The 17,609-nt window shown below is 36.3% G+C and overlaps 4 protein-coding genes across 4 annotated transcripts; 3 read left to right on the top strand and 1 right to left on the bottom strand.

The window, feature by feature from the left end:
• Nucleotides 1-2,258: 2,258 nt before the first annotated feature.
• On the top strand, nucleotides 2,259-2,777 carry LOC120630866 (KH domain-containing protein 3-like). Its single transcript, XM_039900179.1, has one exon. The coding sequence runs from the start codon at nucleotides 2,259-2,261 to the stop codon at nucleotides 2,775-2,777; it is 519 nt and encodes a 172-aa protein (XP_039756113.1).
• A 5,528-nt stretch (nucleotides 2,778-8,305) lies between these two features.
• Nucleotides 8,306-8,848, bottom strand: LOC120630859 (glycyl-glycine endopeptidase ALE-1-like). The gene has a single exon (XM_039900166.1). It carries the CDS (start codon nucleotides 8,846-8,848, stop codon nucleotides 8,306-8,308), a length of 543 nt encoding a protein of 180 aa, XP_039756100.1.
• A 3,118-nt stretch (nucleotides 8,849-11,966) lies between these two features.
• On the top strand, nucleotides 11,967-12,524 carry LOC120630850. The gene has a single exon (XM_039900154.1). The coding sequence runs from the start codon at nucleotides 11,967-11,969 to the stop codon at nucleotides 12,522-12,524; it is 558 nt and encodes a 185-aa protein (XP_039756088.1).
• Nucleotides 12,525-16,499: 3,975 nt separating this feature from the next.
• LOC120630840 lies at nucleotides 16,500-17,294 on the top strand. The gene has a single exon (XM_039900142.1). The coding sequence runs from the start codon at nucleotides 16,500-16,502 to the stop codon at nucleotides 17,292-17,294; it is 795 nt and encodes a 264-aa protein (XP_039756076.1).
• Nucleotides 17,295-17,609: the final 315 nt, after the last annotated feature.

Genomic DNA, 17,609 nt, shown 5'->3' with positions numbered 1-17,609 from the left:
CAGACAAACATTTTCCAGTTGTGGGAATCGAACCAACGCCAATCGGCCGTCGATAACAGCGAAACGGGACATATTATAGTGCTTAAGTGGCTTTACGTGCTCTCCGAGGCACGGGGGTTGACGCCGCCAATTTCCAAACTCCGGGCTGGTACTGAAAATTCTTTAACAGAAAAAACACAATACCCGACAATTTTCGAGCCGACCCGGGATTCGAACCTAAAACCTCGTTATCCATAGTTAAACATGCTTACACCTACACCAACGAGGCATTCTAGTTAATAAACGAAAATTAACTTTACTCACTTGTATTAAACGACATAAATTATCATAGGAAAGAGCTCGTTAAGAGGAGCGCAAACATATATACTTCTATGTGCGTGTTTTAAGCATATATGAAATGTGTTTCAAGATAGTACCATGTTAAAGCAATGGTTTCAAGTATTTATAATTTTTTTATTGTAATTTAGCTTTAAATATTTATACTTTTATACTTTTAAAGGTTTATATTAACTGACTAATAATTAATTGTAAATAATTTTTAAAAATGACTTTTTTACATTGGAATGCATGTTGTGATAACCTGTAAATAGTTGAACATTTACTATGTGACTCATTCCAAAAAAAAAAAGCATGTTTTAATGTATCTACTGTTGGTTGTCCTTTATAAATAAATAAATAAATAAATTTATAATCCTCGAAACACACTTCAAATATGGCACATGTTAAATATTTAGAGATCATACGCGACCCCGCGGGGTCGATATAAACTTTACGCTGGAATGCGTTATCCTGCGGTTACGGCGGCTGTATTGAACCTTCGATGTAGCTATAGTTATACGGACACCTATAACATATTAAATCCTACCTGAGGAACTATATGAGTGGGATAGCTTTATTCACTTTCGTGTAACCAGAAAGAGATGGTAATATACCAGGAAGCCTTACTTTATCATCTTAAATTTACACTAATACTAGCGGTCCATCGCGACTTCATCCGATAGACATATACAGTCGCAAATTTTTGTTTAGAACTTTGATAGGAGAACAACTTTGTCATACAGGATTTTATCGAAACTTTTACCGATTACGAAATGCAAGCAGCGAAAGCTTTCAAAAGGCAATAAACCCCAATTTTGAAACATTGTTGTTATGACCCTATTAATTTTAGCGTGATGATATATAACCTAAAGCCTTTTTCGATAAAAGGGCTATCCAACACTGAAAGAATTTTTCAAATCGGACCAGTAGTTCTTGAGATCATGGTGTTCAAGTAAATAATCAAACAAAAAATATCTTCAGCTTTACATATTAAGCATAAGATTTTAAACGCGAAAGTATGTTTGTTTGTTTGGCCTTCCTTTGCGCCCTACCTTAGTAACCAATCAATTGGCATGGAGTTAGAGATACCAAAGCTAAAACACGGTTCTCGCAACTCTCTCTCTCTCTTTCTCTCCATATATATATCTCTCTCTCTCTCTCTCTATCTCTATCTCTTATAAATGGGACGAAGTATGCGGGCAACAGCTAGTATGGGTTTATATGAAATAATGAAATTACTAGCTCATAAGAAATATTACAATATGATCGATCATTTTCTTATCTAACTTCGCAGTATATATTCAGCTAATAAAAAGGGATTAACACGTATAAATTAATCTTCACAAATTAATTACCCTCCATTAACAGATTATCTTATATATAAAAAGGTAAGCGCTAATGGCTGATGGAACGTTTTGCAGAAATTAACTCTTATAAGGTAAGAAAAAACGTAATAATCTTTATGAAACGAACACTATTTTTATTGTAGATATTTTTTGGTTTTTTTTCCACGGTTTTATCTAACGTGATTTATATTTTTCTTAATCTATGCTTATATTATAAAGGGGAAAGATTTTTTGTTTGTTTGTACCGAATAGGCTCTGAAAGTCCTGAACTGATTTAACCAATTAATTAGCGCTTAAACACCTTAAAAACCGCTTAATTATAAGATAAGCTATAATTTATTCTTAAAAAAGTTGCAAAATTTTGCTTATAAAATTTGTTACTTTGTGTGCTCAGAGAACACTATTAGTGTTACCTACATGACTACTCGTGAGCGGGACACGAAAATATGACGTCGAGAAATAATACCTATGAAAGTAAACAAACCTGCACGTGGCATATGTGCAATTTAAAGTTATTACTTTTGAATTCACAAACTTTTTAATTGCAGAGCTACAGTTAGTAACTTTTTGCAGGTACTCGTCCTCTTTAACACAATGCGGTTTCAACTTGTAGCCGTTGCCTTGTTTGCCGTAACGACTGCAATTCCTGTACACGTGCAACCAGGCCTCGCGGATCCGGAGCTCATCATAGCTCAACCTGATTTAAATGGACCTGCACCCATCATCGTAAAACCTGATCTAACAGGACCTGCACCAATTATTGTTAAACCTGATCAAACAGGACCTCCGCCTATCATCGTCCTACCTGATTTAACAGGCCCTGAGTCCATCATTGCTCAGCCTGATTTAACTGGACCTGCACCAATTATTGTTAAACCTGATCAAACAGGACCTCCACCTATAATCGTTCTACCTGATTTAACAGGCCCTGAGTACATCGTCGTCTTACCTGATTTAACAGGACCTGCACCAATTATTATCAAACCTGATCAAACAGGACCTCCACCTATAATAGTTCTACCTGATTTAACAGGACCTGCACCAATTATTGTGAAACCTGATCAAGTGGGCCCTGCACCTATCATATTAATACCTGATTTAACAGGCCCATAGTCTGTTATAATCTAATCTGGTGAACGATACAATAGTAGGGGCAATTATTTTTAGGCATCAATTCGATAGCTTCTTACTATGATTTGAAATATAGGTTCAATACATCACGGAGTAGAACCTATTTATTCCATTGTTTCAACTAAGTAAATATCCAACATCGTTGACTTATTCGTTGGTTTAGTAGTTTGAAAGTTCGAATACGGATCAAAAAGTCCTAAGTTTGAAAATTATAAATATCGTACGAAATGCAATTCTCCTTAACCCGTATTAGAGCAGCTTAGAGTATCTATGCTCTATCCCTCTCTTCTATAAGAGATAAGGCCTGTGCATATCAGTGGGTCTTATTAGGCTGTTAATGATGATACTTTTGACGGCCGAGTGGCGCAGTGTGCAGCGACCCTGCTTTCTGAGTCCAAGGCCGTGGGTTCGATTCCCACAACTGGAAAATGTTTGTGTGATGAACATGAATGTTTTTCAGTGTCTGGGTGTTTATCTGTATATTATAAGTATTTATGTGTATTATATTCATAAAAAAATATTCATCAGCTATCTTAGTACCCATAACACAAGCTACGCTTACTTTGGGGCTAGATGGCGGTGTGTATTGTCGTAGTATATTTATTTATTTATATACTAATAGAAAATAAAAAAGAATCCTATTAAATCAATGTTTAACAAAACCCGCTGATCGATTCCTAACAGACCTGTTCCAAAAATTATCAAACCTGATTTAACAGTTCCTGCACCTCTTATAGTCAAACCTGTCTGTAGATAAGCTCCTGAACCAATTTAATCGTGATGATATAGCCCCTTGCACCTATTAATGTTTTTGTCTGGTGGGACGCTTTGGTCGTGGCTAGTTACCACCCAACAACGAAGACGTGCCGCTAAGCGATTTAGTGATCCGGTGCAATGTAGCCCTCTAACATCTTAGACTGCATCATCACTTATCACCAGGTGAGTTTGCAGTCAAGGGTTAACTTGTAGAGAATTATAAAAAAAATGTTTATCAAACCTGATCAAGCGGCTGTTATTTAATATAATATATATTGTTTAAAGTATGATATTTACGATTACTCTAACGATAAAGTAGTTTTATATATAGTATAAGTCGTGTCAGAGTTTTGTGAGTGTTTATTAAAATAATAATATTTTTTTAATTTTAGTTTTATTTAAGTTTCTCTTACTTACCTGCTTTTAGTTGAAAACCCATTATTATAAGAAATGTGAAAGGAGTATATGCTTGATTGTTTTTTAACTACTTTCGGCTCAGCCAATGCACCGATCTTAATCAAATTTTTCACATACATGACTTGCATCCTGAAGATAGACATAAAATACTTTTTACCCCGTAAAAGCATTTGAATAGCATTCCCGGAGGTGTTGACATTAATAATCTTTGTTGGTCTGAGATGGCTTGCATCCTTTTATATGAAATATAATAAAATAAAAGCATACATTTTACGGGTATAAAGAGCTGGCTACTCTTTCCAACCAAAGTAGTTATATACAAAAACACTTCAATTTGTGGCTCTTCTGTTAAGTGAAATCAATACAAACAAATACTCATTTGACAGCAGTGGGCAGCGACCCTTCTCTCTGAGTCCTAGGCCGTGGGTTCGATTCCTACAGCTGGAAAATGTTTGTGTGATGAACATGGTTGTTTTTCAGTGTATGGTGTTTATCTGTATATTATAAGTATTTATCTGCATTCTATTCATAAAAATATTCAACAGCTAGTACCCATAACACAAGCTACGCTTACTTAGGGGCGAGTGGGCGATGTGCGTCGTAGAATATTTATTTATTTATTTTCTTTACCATGCAAAAGAACTTGAACTGAGTCTAAGTCAAAGTCAAAAATATCTTTATTCATAGGCCCATAGGTGGCACTTTTGATGCTTACATAAGAATTACACGGTAGTGAGATGATGGCGATAACCACATTCGTAAACTTAAAACTAAAGCTACGAGTGTAATAATACTCTTCAAACCTTTTGACCACAGTTTATTCAACAAGCGCGTGTTCGCTTGACGGGCGGTTTGTAGGGACTGGCTACCCAGTACGCGGCCTGACGCAGCTACCGCGCTATGCTTAGTCAGCCCCTACAATATTCCGCGCAATGCCTAGTCAGCCCCTACAAGTTTAAAGGGTAAACAGTGCTTTTGTGCGTGTATGAAGTGCACGCAACTGCCCACCACAGGACACGGGTCTCCTCTCAGAATAAGAAGAGTTAAGGCCGTAGTCTACCACGCTGGCAAAGTGCGGATTGGTAGACTTCACATGACGTTGAGAATATTATGGAGAACTCTCAGGCATGCAGGTTTCCTCACGATGTTTTCCTTCACCGATTAAGGCAAGTGAATTTAAATTGCTTGAATAAAAACGTGTGTGCCGGGACTCAAAATCGGTCTCCACGAAAACAAAGCCGAACTTTTACCCACTAGACTATCACCGCTTCCTATAATATACATGAATACTAATAATATACCTACAGATAAATACCCAGACACGATACCCATAAAAACATATTCCAGTTGTGGGAATCGAACCCATAGCCTTAGAGTCAGAAAGCAGGAGCGCTGTCAACTGCGCCAATCGGCCGTCAGTACGAAATGTGATACTAGGAGCACATAGTACGCATGGAGGTAGATACAACATCTTAGGTTCCACACCGTTTCTTCAGAAAGTTACTGTATCCTTTCCGAGAGGCATATTCTCATCATCATCATCATCATCATCAAATCAACCGATTGACGTCCACTGCTGGATATAGGTCTTTTATAGGGCGTTCCAAACTCCACGATTTTGGACCGCTTGTATCCAGCGGCTCCCCGCGACTCGCTTGATGTCGTCTGTCGACCTGGTTTGGGGTCGCCCAACGCTGTGTTTACCGGTGCGGGGTTGCCACTCCAAGACCTTGGAACCCAAACGTCCATCGGTTCTCCGAGCTACGAGTATGTCCCCCACCGGTAACAGTGTTTTGGGTAAAACTTGAACACGAAATATTTTGAGTTCCAACTACCTATTAAAATTATTTTATTTTATAACAAGTTAGCCCTTGACAACGGTCTCACCTGATTGTACGTGTTCATGGAAATAGAAACCACAGGCGGAAATACGCTAACCTGGAAATGGCTCTTTATCAAAGCCTTCCGACGTAGCTACTGAATTGTGAAGCTGTAATCGCAATGGGCGGGGCAGTGTGACATCTGTTCAATTATTCATTACTTCAACCGAGTGACCGAGTGACGATTTTGTAGGAAGTTCAAAAATCCACGATTCCGGGCCGCTTGTTTCCAGCGGCTCCCAGCGACTCGTTGCTCCATCCACCTCGTTGAAGGTCAAATAACTCGCTATTGCAGTCCTTAATTTCCCCGAGCTATGTCCCCGCCTATTGCCACTTCAGCTTCGCGACTCGTTGAGCTGTCGGTGACTTTAGTTCTTCTACGGATCTCCTCATTTTACACGTAGAGATACTCCTAAGATCGCTCTTTCCATCGCTCGCTGAGTGACTCTGAGCCTTCTTCCTTCATATCGTAAGAGTGCTTAATTATTTATGCATTAACAAATGAAAATGGCCCATCAGAAAATGAAGAAATCGAAACTTGGCCCAAGTTTTATCATTCGCATATTTCCTGGGATCGTATTAATTTATCACTATCTACTCGTATCGATTCGTAATAAATAACTTCTCTTGTCAGTAGTGGCAAGAAAAGCAGTGGGTATAAATTAATATTAATACTTTTATCAGTAAGTAGTAGATTTCGGTTTGTTTATGTTCATATAGATACGAAAGCATAGCGTCGCACAAAAAGGGCACTAACCCTATTCTATGTGTTTTAGGGCTACTTATAATGGAAAAAAGAAATTTTTATGATATTTGATTTTTTAGATTATTCTTAGTCCGTAATACGATAAAAAGTATTAAAATATATTATTCATAAAAAAAATTGTTTCGCGGTACGAAGTTCGCCGGGACAGCTAGTAATTGATATTAAACAACTTTTATGAGATAATAATAAGAAGATTTCCATTCAAAAACAATCGACGGCCGATTGGCGCAGTGGGTAGCGACCTTGCTTTTGAGTTCAAGGTATCTTATTTTTAATAGCCGAGAAAAATATATCCTTGCAATCACAAAAAGAAAACAAGAGTTATCCTTTTCATTAAGTCTAGCATAATCGTCACCTATTTATTCGAAAGGAATTAGTCTCTCAAAACGAATCCCTCCGTGAGAAATAAAAAAAGTAGGAATACTTACTGTAGCTTCATAATATATTTATAATAATATAGTATTTGTAAGACATAATAATTATCTATATAAACAAAAAGTGGATATAAACAAACAACATACAATAAATGATCATAAATTAGTGTCATCTGGAAATCGACTGAGAAAGTTACAGCACTCATTTGTGTGGGATTGAGTACACTTTTATTATAATATGAGTCCTAAAGTAATTTTGGACCTAACAATGCATAAATTTAAAGAATATGTTACAACACATTTATTACAGCGAGGTTACTATACAATTGATGATTTTCTTAATGACAAGGTTGCGTGGAATCATCCGGCTACGCTTTCATCTCTCACAAGAAAGAAAAATGAATGTTAAATTGTTAAAGTTGGAAACGAGCATTGCTGAGTTTCTTGCCGGCTTCTTCTCAGCAGACAGCAGAAAGCCTCTCACTTAAGGCTTATTAAATTAAGTATCGTTAAAGATTTAAGATTTAAGAATTTACTTGGTTAACCTTCTGCATTGAAATCAACTAACAATGCGATTTCAATTCTTACTTTGGCGATTACTACTCTTCAATACTCTTTCAAACTTCCGATGTAGTGGGGTCAAAGTTAATCAGTTATCGCTATCGACTAATAATGGTACTGTGCTACACGTTATCGGTGCAGTCATTTACAGGGTATCAGGTACAGGGGCTTAATCTACCATCGATAATTTACGCTAATATATTCTTACTAGCAACTAGGTAGGACTTTGGATTGAGACTCCACTCACATTTCAGTTCAGCTCAGTAGATCCCAGGGATGGTAATTACATGTCTTTAATATATTATATACTCAGTGGCGTGCATACAGGGTATGCACAGGGTATGAAGATAATATAAAATCAAGAAAATGTCCAGTACAAGCTATTAAAAACTTAGTGATAGGCTTCGGTAAGAGTTATAAAAAGCCTACCCTTAAGTATTTATTACTCGTACTGGAGATTTTCTTCATTTTGTATCATCTGCATACCCCTCTTTGCACGCCACTGTATATACTTATCATAAAACTGAACAATTTGTTTGTATGTTTGTGTTTGTATATTTGAAACTGCCAATTGAAAAAATCTCTTTATTGAGGAAGGCTGTAGAATCTAGCTTTCCTCAATAAATATTTTGTTAAAAAAATAAAAACGTAATTTTACTAAATTATAATAAAAATAAAAGCTTATCAATTAAATAAAAGCTTATCAGTTAAAGCAACAGCAATATTGTAATACACGTGTAATTAAATTATTTTTTTTTACAACTTTTCGGGTTCATCGGGGGTTTCAAGCTTTTCAATTCCATTCACAATGATTTTATTACCAATATTTGCTGCTTGGTCAATGTTTTGATTAATGATTACTTCACTGATTTTTATTATGAATTGGATAACGGAATTTCCATCTATTCCACTGGATTCAGTCTCATTTTCTTCGTCGACGATCGCGGGGCCTACAGAGATGGGGCTTTCTTCTTCGACGATTGCGGGGCCTACGGAGATGGGGCTTTCTTCTTCGACGATTGCGGGGCCTACGGAGATGGGGCTTTCTTCTTCGACGATTGCGGGGCCTACAGAGATGGGGTTTTCTTCCTCGACGATCGCGGGGCCTACAGAGATGGGGCTTTCTTCTTCGACTATTGCGGGGCCTACGGAGATGGAGCTCTCTTCATCGACGATCGCAGGTCCAACTAAGATCGGGCTATCTTGTTCGACGATAGCAGGTCCAATTGAAATAGCACGGCTTAAGGGGCTGGCGAAAGCCACGCCCAGGAAGGCAACGGTAAGGAGCAAGAACTTCATATCTGACCTGGAGGAAATGGAAATACGTATTTTATTAATTGCACAGTTTTAACTCTGCATGCTTAGTAGCGTTTTACAAAAGCGCTAAATTATGTACTTAAGTTTTTAATAGATTAAAAGGTTATGTTATATATATATATATATATATATATATATATATAACTAATAATAATATATAATTAAATATACATTCATATATATATATATATATATATATATATATATATATATATATATGTATATTTAATTGCAGTTGGTGGAGTGTAATAGTATTAATGATCATGGGTAACTTTTTTTTCACAACTTTTTCTTTTGGAGAAATAACTATCCGAAATTTGGGTAAGGAAACCCTTAAAAGAAATAAATTTAAATGAAATTTACATTACATACCTTTTATTATTGTTGATGTTAATAATCAGACTGTGGCAGTTTAAAAAAATATTCCTTTTTATTTCATTGTTTATCTTACTTATTAGCTGTAAATAGTTAATCCTTATTTATTGCTCCAGATAAAATTATTATCGAGATGACTTGTACATAACATATTAGATTAAGTTTTGATTAACACAATTATGTTTAACGTGTAGGTACTCAAGACTTTGTTCGCATTTAAAGGAGTTCGCAAGGGTTTTTACCCTTTCTTTTGCTACCTGAGTGACCAAACTTGATAAGGTTTGGGACTTTCTTGCGTATAAAGTAGCCGAGTTTTTTTTTTTTTTTTGTTCATAGACAAGTGCTTATCTGCAATCACCCCTGATGGATAGGTAAGAAGCGGCCAAAGATTGATCGCGCCTGCCTAGAAGATACTTAGTTACTCGTGATTAAAAGAAATCCGTGTTATAGCTGTAATAAATATAAAACTTTAATTTCAGTTTCACCCCCATTTTTACAAACATAACCTAATGTAATTTTTTTTAAATTAAATTAAACATATTTTCGCACATGGAAAAACAATTGTAACACGTTATAACCGATTTGGCGCAGAGGAAGTTGCCTGGGTCAGCTGAAAATATAATTAAGGAACGTCACTTTGTTTTTAAGAGATGAATTTGCGGAGTACGAAATAAATTTTCTGTGTCTGTGGCATCGTATTTCCCGAACAGATGCACCGATTTTATTTAGGAGTGTTCTTAGCTTTGTTTGATGAAAATCGATAAAAGATGGCCGCCGCCACAAAATGGCGGATTTCATATTTTTCGCAACTCCTTCAATATAGGTATGAAAGGCTTTACTAGTAAAATAATGTACTCTATATTATACAGCAAATATTTAGGCTGCTTCCTATTGCAGGAAAGAGCTATAATGCGCTATTATTTTAGAAAATTCACTATTATTCTCGGGGAAAAATCTGAGTATCCTAGTACTACCCAGTTTACTAGAATCCCAGTATCCTAGGATACTGGGAAAGAATTACTGTGTTAATCAAAACTTATCATTAGTTAAGCTAATGATTATTAGTTCTAGTAATTGTTATCAAGAGCAATAAATAAGAATGAGTTATTTACAACTAGTAAGATAAATTATAAAATAAAACGGGAAGATAAATCTAAATGTACACAGTCACACTCAGACAATTTACAATAGTAAAAGGTATGTATAGACAATGGATTTATCTCTTTTTTTAAGCTTGTTGAAAGGTTTTGACAGATGTCATTATTAGTGATGTCGACTTAAATTTGGAATTGTCAAAATTAGTGTTTGTTCAATTTGATTGCTAATGAAAAAACATGATATTGCTTAATAGGACCGGGGGTTCACAGGGTTTCCTATTAAATAACAGGACTCATTGTGTAACAAGTCTTGTTTCAGGAAGGTTTGAATCATCGTGAAAATTTAAAAAAGAACGTGTGTGTACACGCGTAAGAAGTTATACTTCTTTGGCTTAACAAGATAAAAATCTTTTCAAAAATTTTATCATTCACCTTATTCTACGTTGTTAGAAAAAACTAACATTAGAAAAAAGGTATTTTATACATCGAAACTTTTATTATAACGTCTTGTTAAATAAAGTTTATTTAAATATCTCAATAAAAAAGTTTCTACATAATTTCTACGACGGCCGATAGGCGCAGTGGGCAGCTACCCTGCTTTCTGGCCCTAAGGCCGTGGGTTCGATTCCCACAACAAGAAAATGTTTGTGTGATGTATTAATGTTGTAACTTAATGTTTTAATGTTTCAGTGGTTGGATGTTTATATTTATATATATTATTCATAAAAATATTCATCAGGCGTCTTAGTACCCATAACACAAGCTACGTGTAGTATATTTATTTATTTATAACTAATGAAATGGACATAATAAACATTATTAAATTTTGAATACTAATAGAGTCATTATCGGACGACCAAGTTTCACTCAATATTAAAATTTGCGATTTTTGTACAATTTAATCAATTAAATCACCGGAATTAACCCTCAGACTTTGACAATTGAAAGTGTACACTGTCAAACCTTATAGCTAAGTTCAGGGTGTCGGTTTTTTAGACGGATTGCGCGCACATCGTAAAAACTTACCCTCATAATTTTTCCCCAACGCGCGAAAAGAAGTATTACTTCAAAAAACACCAACACCAAGTCTGGCTGCAGTGGCTGGCCAAGCTGCAGATCGGTAGATTTGACATGCCTTTAAAATGTGATGTCTGATGCCATGTCTGAGAGTCGTCCGTAAAAAAAATTACTTACAACTCTTAGAAATGTAGGTAGGTTTCGTTACGATGTTTCCTTCACCGTAAAACCTTCACATTACTCAGAAAAGTTAGGTTAGCGTGTCGGGGATAAAACTTGGTAGATAAACACTCCCGAAAGGGAAACCGAAGTGTGAGGCTATTGCCTCTTATCCTTACCCCGCACTCATGTTATAAATTTATGTTAGTTTGTTTATTTGGTTGTCGTTTGATCACTACAACAACTTTCACGTTTCTCGTTTTTTGTATGTATAATAGTGCAATCTAGGATGGTAGCAGAATAACCTATTCGGGGTAAAATTTTATTAAAACTATACCAACCCTTAATCCGTTTTTTAAAACAACACTGTGCTAAACTAATTTAACTGAGTGATGCAGAGTTGGAACTGTGTAATTAATATAATATGTATTTCCTTTATCTCCAGGTCAGATATGAAACTTTTAATCCTTACCGTTGCCTTCGTTGGCGTGGCCTTCGCTAGCCCCTTAAGCCGTACTATCTCAATTGGACCTGCTATCATCGATCAAGATAACTCAGTCTCAGTCGGACCAGCAATCGTCGATGAAGATATCCCCATCTCTGTAGGCCCCGCGATTGTCGATGAAGATAGCCCCATCTCTGTAGGCCCCGCAATCGTCGATGAAAAGAGCCCAATTTCAGTTGGCCCTGCGTTTGTCATGCCGCCTTTTTGGGTTGGACCGGCCATTTTCTCGCCACCAAACTCAGTTGGACCCGCCATCATCGATCAAGATAGTCCTATTTCTGTGGGTCCAGCGATCATCGATGAATCAAGCCCCGAATTAAGTGCCATAGATGGGCGTCCTATTGTCCAATTCAAAATAGAAATCAATGATGTAATCGTAAATCAAAACATTCGCCAAACAGCAAATATCGGTAATGAGATCACTGTGAATGGCGCTAACAGCCTTGAAAGTCCTGAAAGTTCTGAAACACCCGAAACACCCGAAAACCCCGAAATGCTGGGTTAATATAAAAGTATGAAAATAAATTTGTTATTAAGGACCTGAAAAAAAATCTAAATAAAAAAATATGAGCTAGTCAAACACAAGTTTTATTATTTAAAACGTTAATAACATTAACTGATGAAATTATATTGGATAGAAGCAGGCGTCACCTTGCGGAATTCCATGATATATTATGAAAATAAAGCTTCATTTGCTATATCCGCGAAAAGCAGGAGAATTTATGTATGGTGTAATTTAATTTCTTAAATACTTATACTCGAAGGTCTGTTTGGTGTGGAGTTTAAGGATCCAAGAAAGAACTATAAATTACCCCATACAGATGCTTCTGCTTTTCACCGAGTATACCTTTTACGTTACATTATCCTTACTATCCTTACTATTATTATAAATGCGAAAGTGTCTCTGTTTATCATTCCTTTTCGCTTTAATTAAGCAACCAATTAACTTGACGCAGAGCATATGAGCAAATGCTACTTTCTATCTATACTACACTATACTATTCTATTCTATACCTATAATAAGAAGATTTCTGTACATTTAATATATTTTGAAATTAATTTTTGACCGTCTGTCTGTCTGTCTGTCCAGGCATTTCTCGAAAAATTTGGTATAGTGGTAGCTGATATTTCTAATCAACATATAGTAATTTTCCCGATAAACAAAAAGTTTCCTCCGGGAAATGGGATAAAAATTTTAATATTTTTTTCTTAATAGCTCCGTTAAATTTTAACCGCTTTTAATAGTTATTTTATTTGAAAGCGTATACTATCAAGATAGTATTGTCTTATTTTAATAATGATCTGATAAATATTGTCGAGATAAAGGACATTTAAACTCATCACAATTAACAGCAAGTCGCAAGGCATATGGGACAACGATCGATCGCATGAGTACCATCCCACTAATATTGTAAATGCGAAAGTTTGTGATAATGCTATCAACTAAAATAATAACAACTTAGTTACTCAGTATACTACGTAAAATAATAATAGGTACATAGCTAGCCACGATTATTATTATGTTAGCATCAGATCTATTCTAGCTTCACGATTGACTCATACGCGGACGAAGTCGCGTGGGTCCACTAGTCTTAGATAAAATTGATATATAAATATAAATATACTACGACAATACACACATCGCCACCTAGCCCCAAAGTAAGCGTAGCTTGTGTTATGGGTACTAAGACGACTGATGAATATTTTACGAATAATATACATAAATACTAAGAATATACATATAAACACCCAGACACTGACAAACGTTCATGCTCATCACACAAAAATGTTTCAGTTGTGGGAATCGAACCCACAGCCTTGGACTCAGAAAGCAGGGTCGCTGCAAACTGTGCCAATCGGCCGTCACGTAATAAACGCGGACGAAGACTGCGGGCGATAGCTATTGTCTCAATAAAATCAGTCTTTGACAGTAACGTCTTATTTAAAACCACTGTAGCGTTTTATACTACCTGCCTCGGTCTTGTGGTTAGCATATTCGAATCCCAATCACATGGTTCTGGGTTCGGTCCATTCTTAGTACCAGTCCGGAGTTTGGAACACGGCGGTGTGAGAATTTGTCAGTATTTTTCATACAGAACTTGCATCATGGTGTACATAGGATTCATTTTATATTATGGAAAAACGGTTCCCGTCGTAATAGTATGAGTAACACGAACACAAAGTCTCGGGCTATATAAAGCTAGTATCAGATAAGATATCACGATGTACGAAGGCAATCGAAAAGTATCTGGATTTAAGTGAAATAAATTTTAAAATTACAATCTGTTTTCATTTCCGTCAATTTCCGCTGGAAAGCTTGTCGAACGTGCCCGGTAACTCATTATTGGATCCACAATATTCCAGAAAAGATTCCGGAAAATTTCAGTACGTTATGCTGAAAAGCAAACATGAGAGTACGTAAATATACTATTACTGTTGTTAAACACATCACCACCATCCAACCCATTACCGGTCCATTACAGAGCACGTGTCTAGGCCGTAGTCACCACGCTGGTCCAGTGCAGATTGGTGGACTCCACATCCCATTGAGAACAGGCATGCAGGTTTCCTCACGATGTGTGCCTTCACCGTTGAAGCAAGTTATATTTGAATTACTTGAAGCGCACATTACTTAGAAATGTTACCGATGCGTGCTGGGATTCGAACTCGGCCCCCGAGCTCCTACCCAATGCGCTATCACTGCTTTCGTTAAATACAAACAAAAGAAAATAAATTAGTTATGCTATAAACCCTGGATGGAGCTTGCATAACCTAATATATAATTACGTTATTTTATATACTTGAAAGTTTCTCAGCCCACGCTCACAACAATGGTAGAAACGAATAAATAAAATAAATAAATTAATATACTACGAAATTACACACATCGCCAACAAATCCCAAAGAAAGCGTAGCTTGTGTTATGGGTACTAAGATAACATGAATATTTTTTTATGAATCGAACCCACGGCCTAGAACGCAGAAAGCAGGGTCGCTACTCACTGCGCCAATCTGCCATTGAAAATGAACGTCAGTCATGAAGTTAGGGCTATCGTGGATCATACTCGATAAGAAAGGTGTTTAAAATGACAATCTAAACTCGGATACAAGCAGGCGTTACTTTGCGGAATATAGGATTCGCTGGGAGCTGGGACGTGGCCTAGGACCGTAGATTTTGGACCCTACAAAAAAATTAAGTCCAGCAGTGAAAGTCAATCAGTCGAGAGATGATGACGACGATAAATAAAACCTAAATTAAATTGAACAAAGTGAAATAAATACTAATTATTTGACTATATTCCAGAAAATAAATACCAACATGTCATATAATTTTATGTCAAAAACATTGTAAACACGTAGCGTTTACAAAACTTCTTATTCTTTAAACACTATAGTAATATTATGCGCTTAATCACCTCGTTTACTAAGTTTGGGGTCTAAAAATAATGTGCGTACGCGGAGATGTTGATTATCCAGATCTTCATAACCAACTGTATTGTATACGTGCCCCTAGAGACAAAAAACAGCGTACACGAAAAAACAAATTAATCGTGGTCAATCCTGTAACACTGTTGCACGAAGCATGGCACATATACAGCGTTCATTGTCGTCATTCTATTCGCTCTTGGACAGCATTGCTCAATGGGATCTATTTCATGAGTGGACAGCATTGTTCCGTGATTTTTCGAGATACTCTGAGAATATTGACCTTTACTTCAATATTCGTACAGTATCACTATAGTACACTATTCTTATATCATGTATTTGCCTCATGTAATGCCATCTTTCATTCATTCGTCTTGTAGTTATCCATAAGTTTTGTTGATCTAGTTCATTTGTCTTATAGTTATCCATAAATTATTTAGTAAGTGTAACTGGGCTTTCATACTAACAAGATATTAAATAAATGGCATATGTACATACATAAAATAGTTGTAGTGTAACCTACTTTTAGCAAAAAACGCGTCTTTAGAACCTCGACTGCACAACCGTGCACCTTAAATCGTAAATGTCTTAAGTCAATAGCCTGCCTTGGGTAAGTTTTATTAGTTATTCTACTAATCAGGGTAATATATAAGAATTAGTTATTTACAGCCATGATAAAATAACAGTATAAAAGCGAAAGGCCTGTTCGAAAAGTTATAGTTTGATTTTACCCTTAAATATAAAAGGTAATTAAAGTCGATTTTAATAAGGAGGTAGATCCATAAGTGGGGTGTTATAATTTAACCCAAAGGGGGCTATATCCATAAAAAACTAAATTAGTTGAAGTTCACCACAGTATTTACTTAGCGGTTGTACGATGATTGTACACTATGTTGCTTAATATAGAGATGAAGTGACGGGTCGCTGCATACTTTTTATTCCAGAGAAATTAAGCGCTTCTGCGGATTTTTTTTTTTAATTTATATGAAGTGACATACAAAGTTATCCTTCGTAAAACATATGACATTAATTTACATTATCTTACAGATCAGAGATGACACTTGTGCTGTTCACCGTTGCGCTCGTAGGGGTGGCATTCTGTAGCCCTGTCAGCCGCTATATTTCAAATGGACCTGCTATCATCGATGGAGATAGCTCTATCTCACTTGGTGGAGCCATTATTGACGATTACGAGGCTGTTATGGTTGACCCTACTATTGTCGATGACAGTAGCTCAATCTATGTTGGGCCCCCAATCATCGTTAACAATCCCCCAATCTCCGTTGCTCCTGCAATTATTGATGAAACTAGCCCTATCTCAGTAGGTCCTGCATTCTTCAATGAAAATATGTCTGTTGGACCAGCCAATATCGAAGGTGCTATATCCGGTGATGGGGCAGTTGGGCATACGCTATACCAATTCATTATAAATATCGGTGAAATGAATGTACGTGGAGCCAATATGGTAGCTGATGATGAAACTGGCCCTATCTCTGTAGGCCCCGCAATTGTCGATGATACTAGCCCTATCTTAGTAGGCCCCGCCATCGTCGATGAAACTAGCCCTATATCAGTAGGCCCCGCGATTGTCGATGATACAAACTCTATTTCTGTTGGCCCCGCAATCATTGATGAAAGCCCCGCTTTCGACAGATCCGGCCCTATGACTGCCGGAAACGCAAAGGTTGTAGGAGCCATATCTGGTAAAAAAGCAATTGGACATACACTGTGCCAATTTATCATAAACGTGGACAAAGTAAATACAGATGAAAGATTTTTGGATCTTTCTCAATTTCCATTATCTAGAATTAACTGTGATAATATTGTTGATAAATGGGGTCCCCAATAATTGTAATTGACATTAAAGTTCACTATCGCAAGTGGTAATTGCACGTACCCACTTAATTATTCACAAATATTTTAGCTTCACTCATCCTATATTATAACAGTGTCTAGTAAGTATGTTGATTTTTTTTAAAGCGAGTCTTCGCGGGAACTGGGTTAAGAGTAAGATCACCGTGCAGGTTTAATTATACTAGTTGGGTTTAGCTTATTTGTAAATTATAACAAATTACAATATCTATGTATTCAATTTTACAGTACTATATTTAAAACTGGTGTTATGGTGTGTAATTGTAGTTTTATGTTCCAAATAAATGTTATA

The sequence above is a fragment of the Pararge aegeria genome, chromosome 2 (genome assembly GCF_905163445.1).
Source record: "Pararge aegeria chromosome 2, ilParAegt1.1, whole genome shotgun sequence".
NCBI classification, from domain to species: domain Eukaryota; kingdom Metazoa; phylum Arthropoda; class Insecta; order Lepidoptera; family Nymphalidae; genus Pararge; species Pararge aegeria.
Note: the sequence above shows the minus strand (reverse complement) of the source record. Positions and strands in the feature narration are given on the sequence as shown.

Bases quoted from the DNA above. Each gene is read 5' to 3' on its own strand.
- LOC120630866 (XM_039900179.1), top strand. From the start codon at position 2,259: ATGCGGTTTCAACTTGTAGCCGTTGCCTTGTTTGCCGTAACGACTGCA.
- LOC120630859 (XM_039900166.1), bottom strand. From the start codon at position 8,848: ATGAAGTTCTTGCTCCTTACCGTTGCCTTCCTGGGCGTGGCTTTCGCC.
- LOC120630850 (XM_039900154.1), top strand. From the start codon at position 11,967: ATGAAACTTTTAATCCTTACCGTTGCCTTCGTTGGCGTGGCCTTCGCT.
- LOC120630840 (XM_039900142.1), top strand. From the start codon at position 16,500: ATGACACTTGTGCTGTTCACCGTTGCGCTCGTAGGGGTGGCATTCTGT.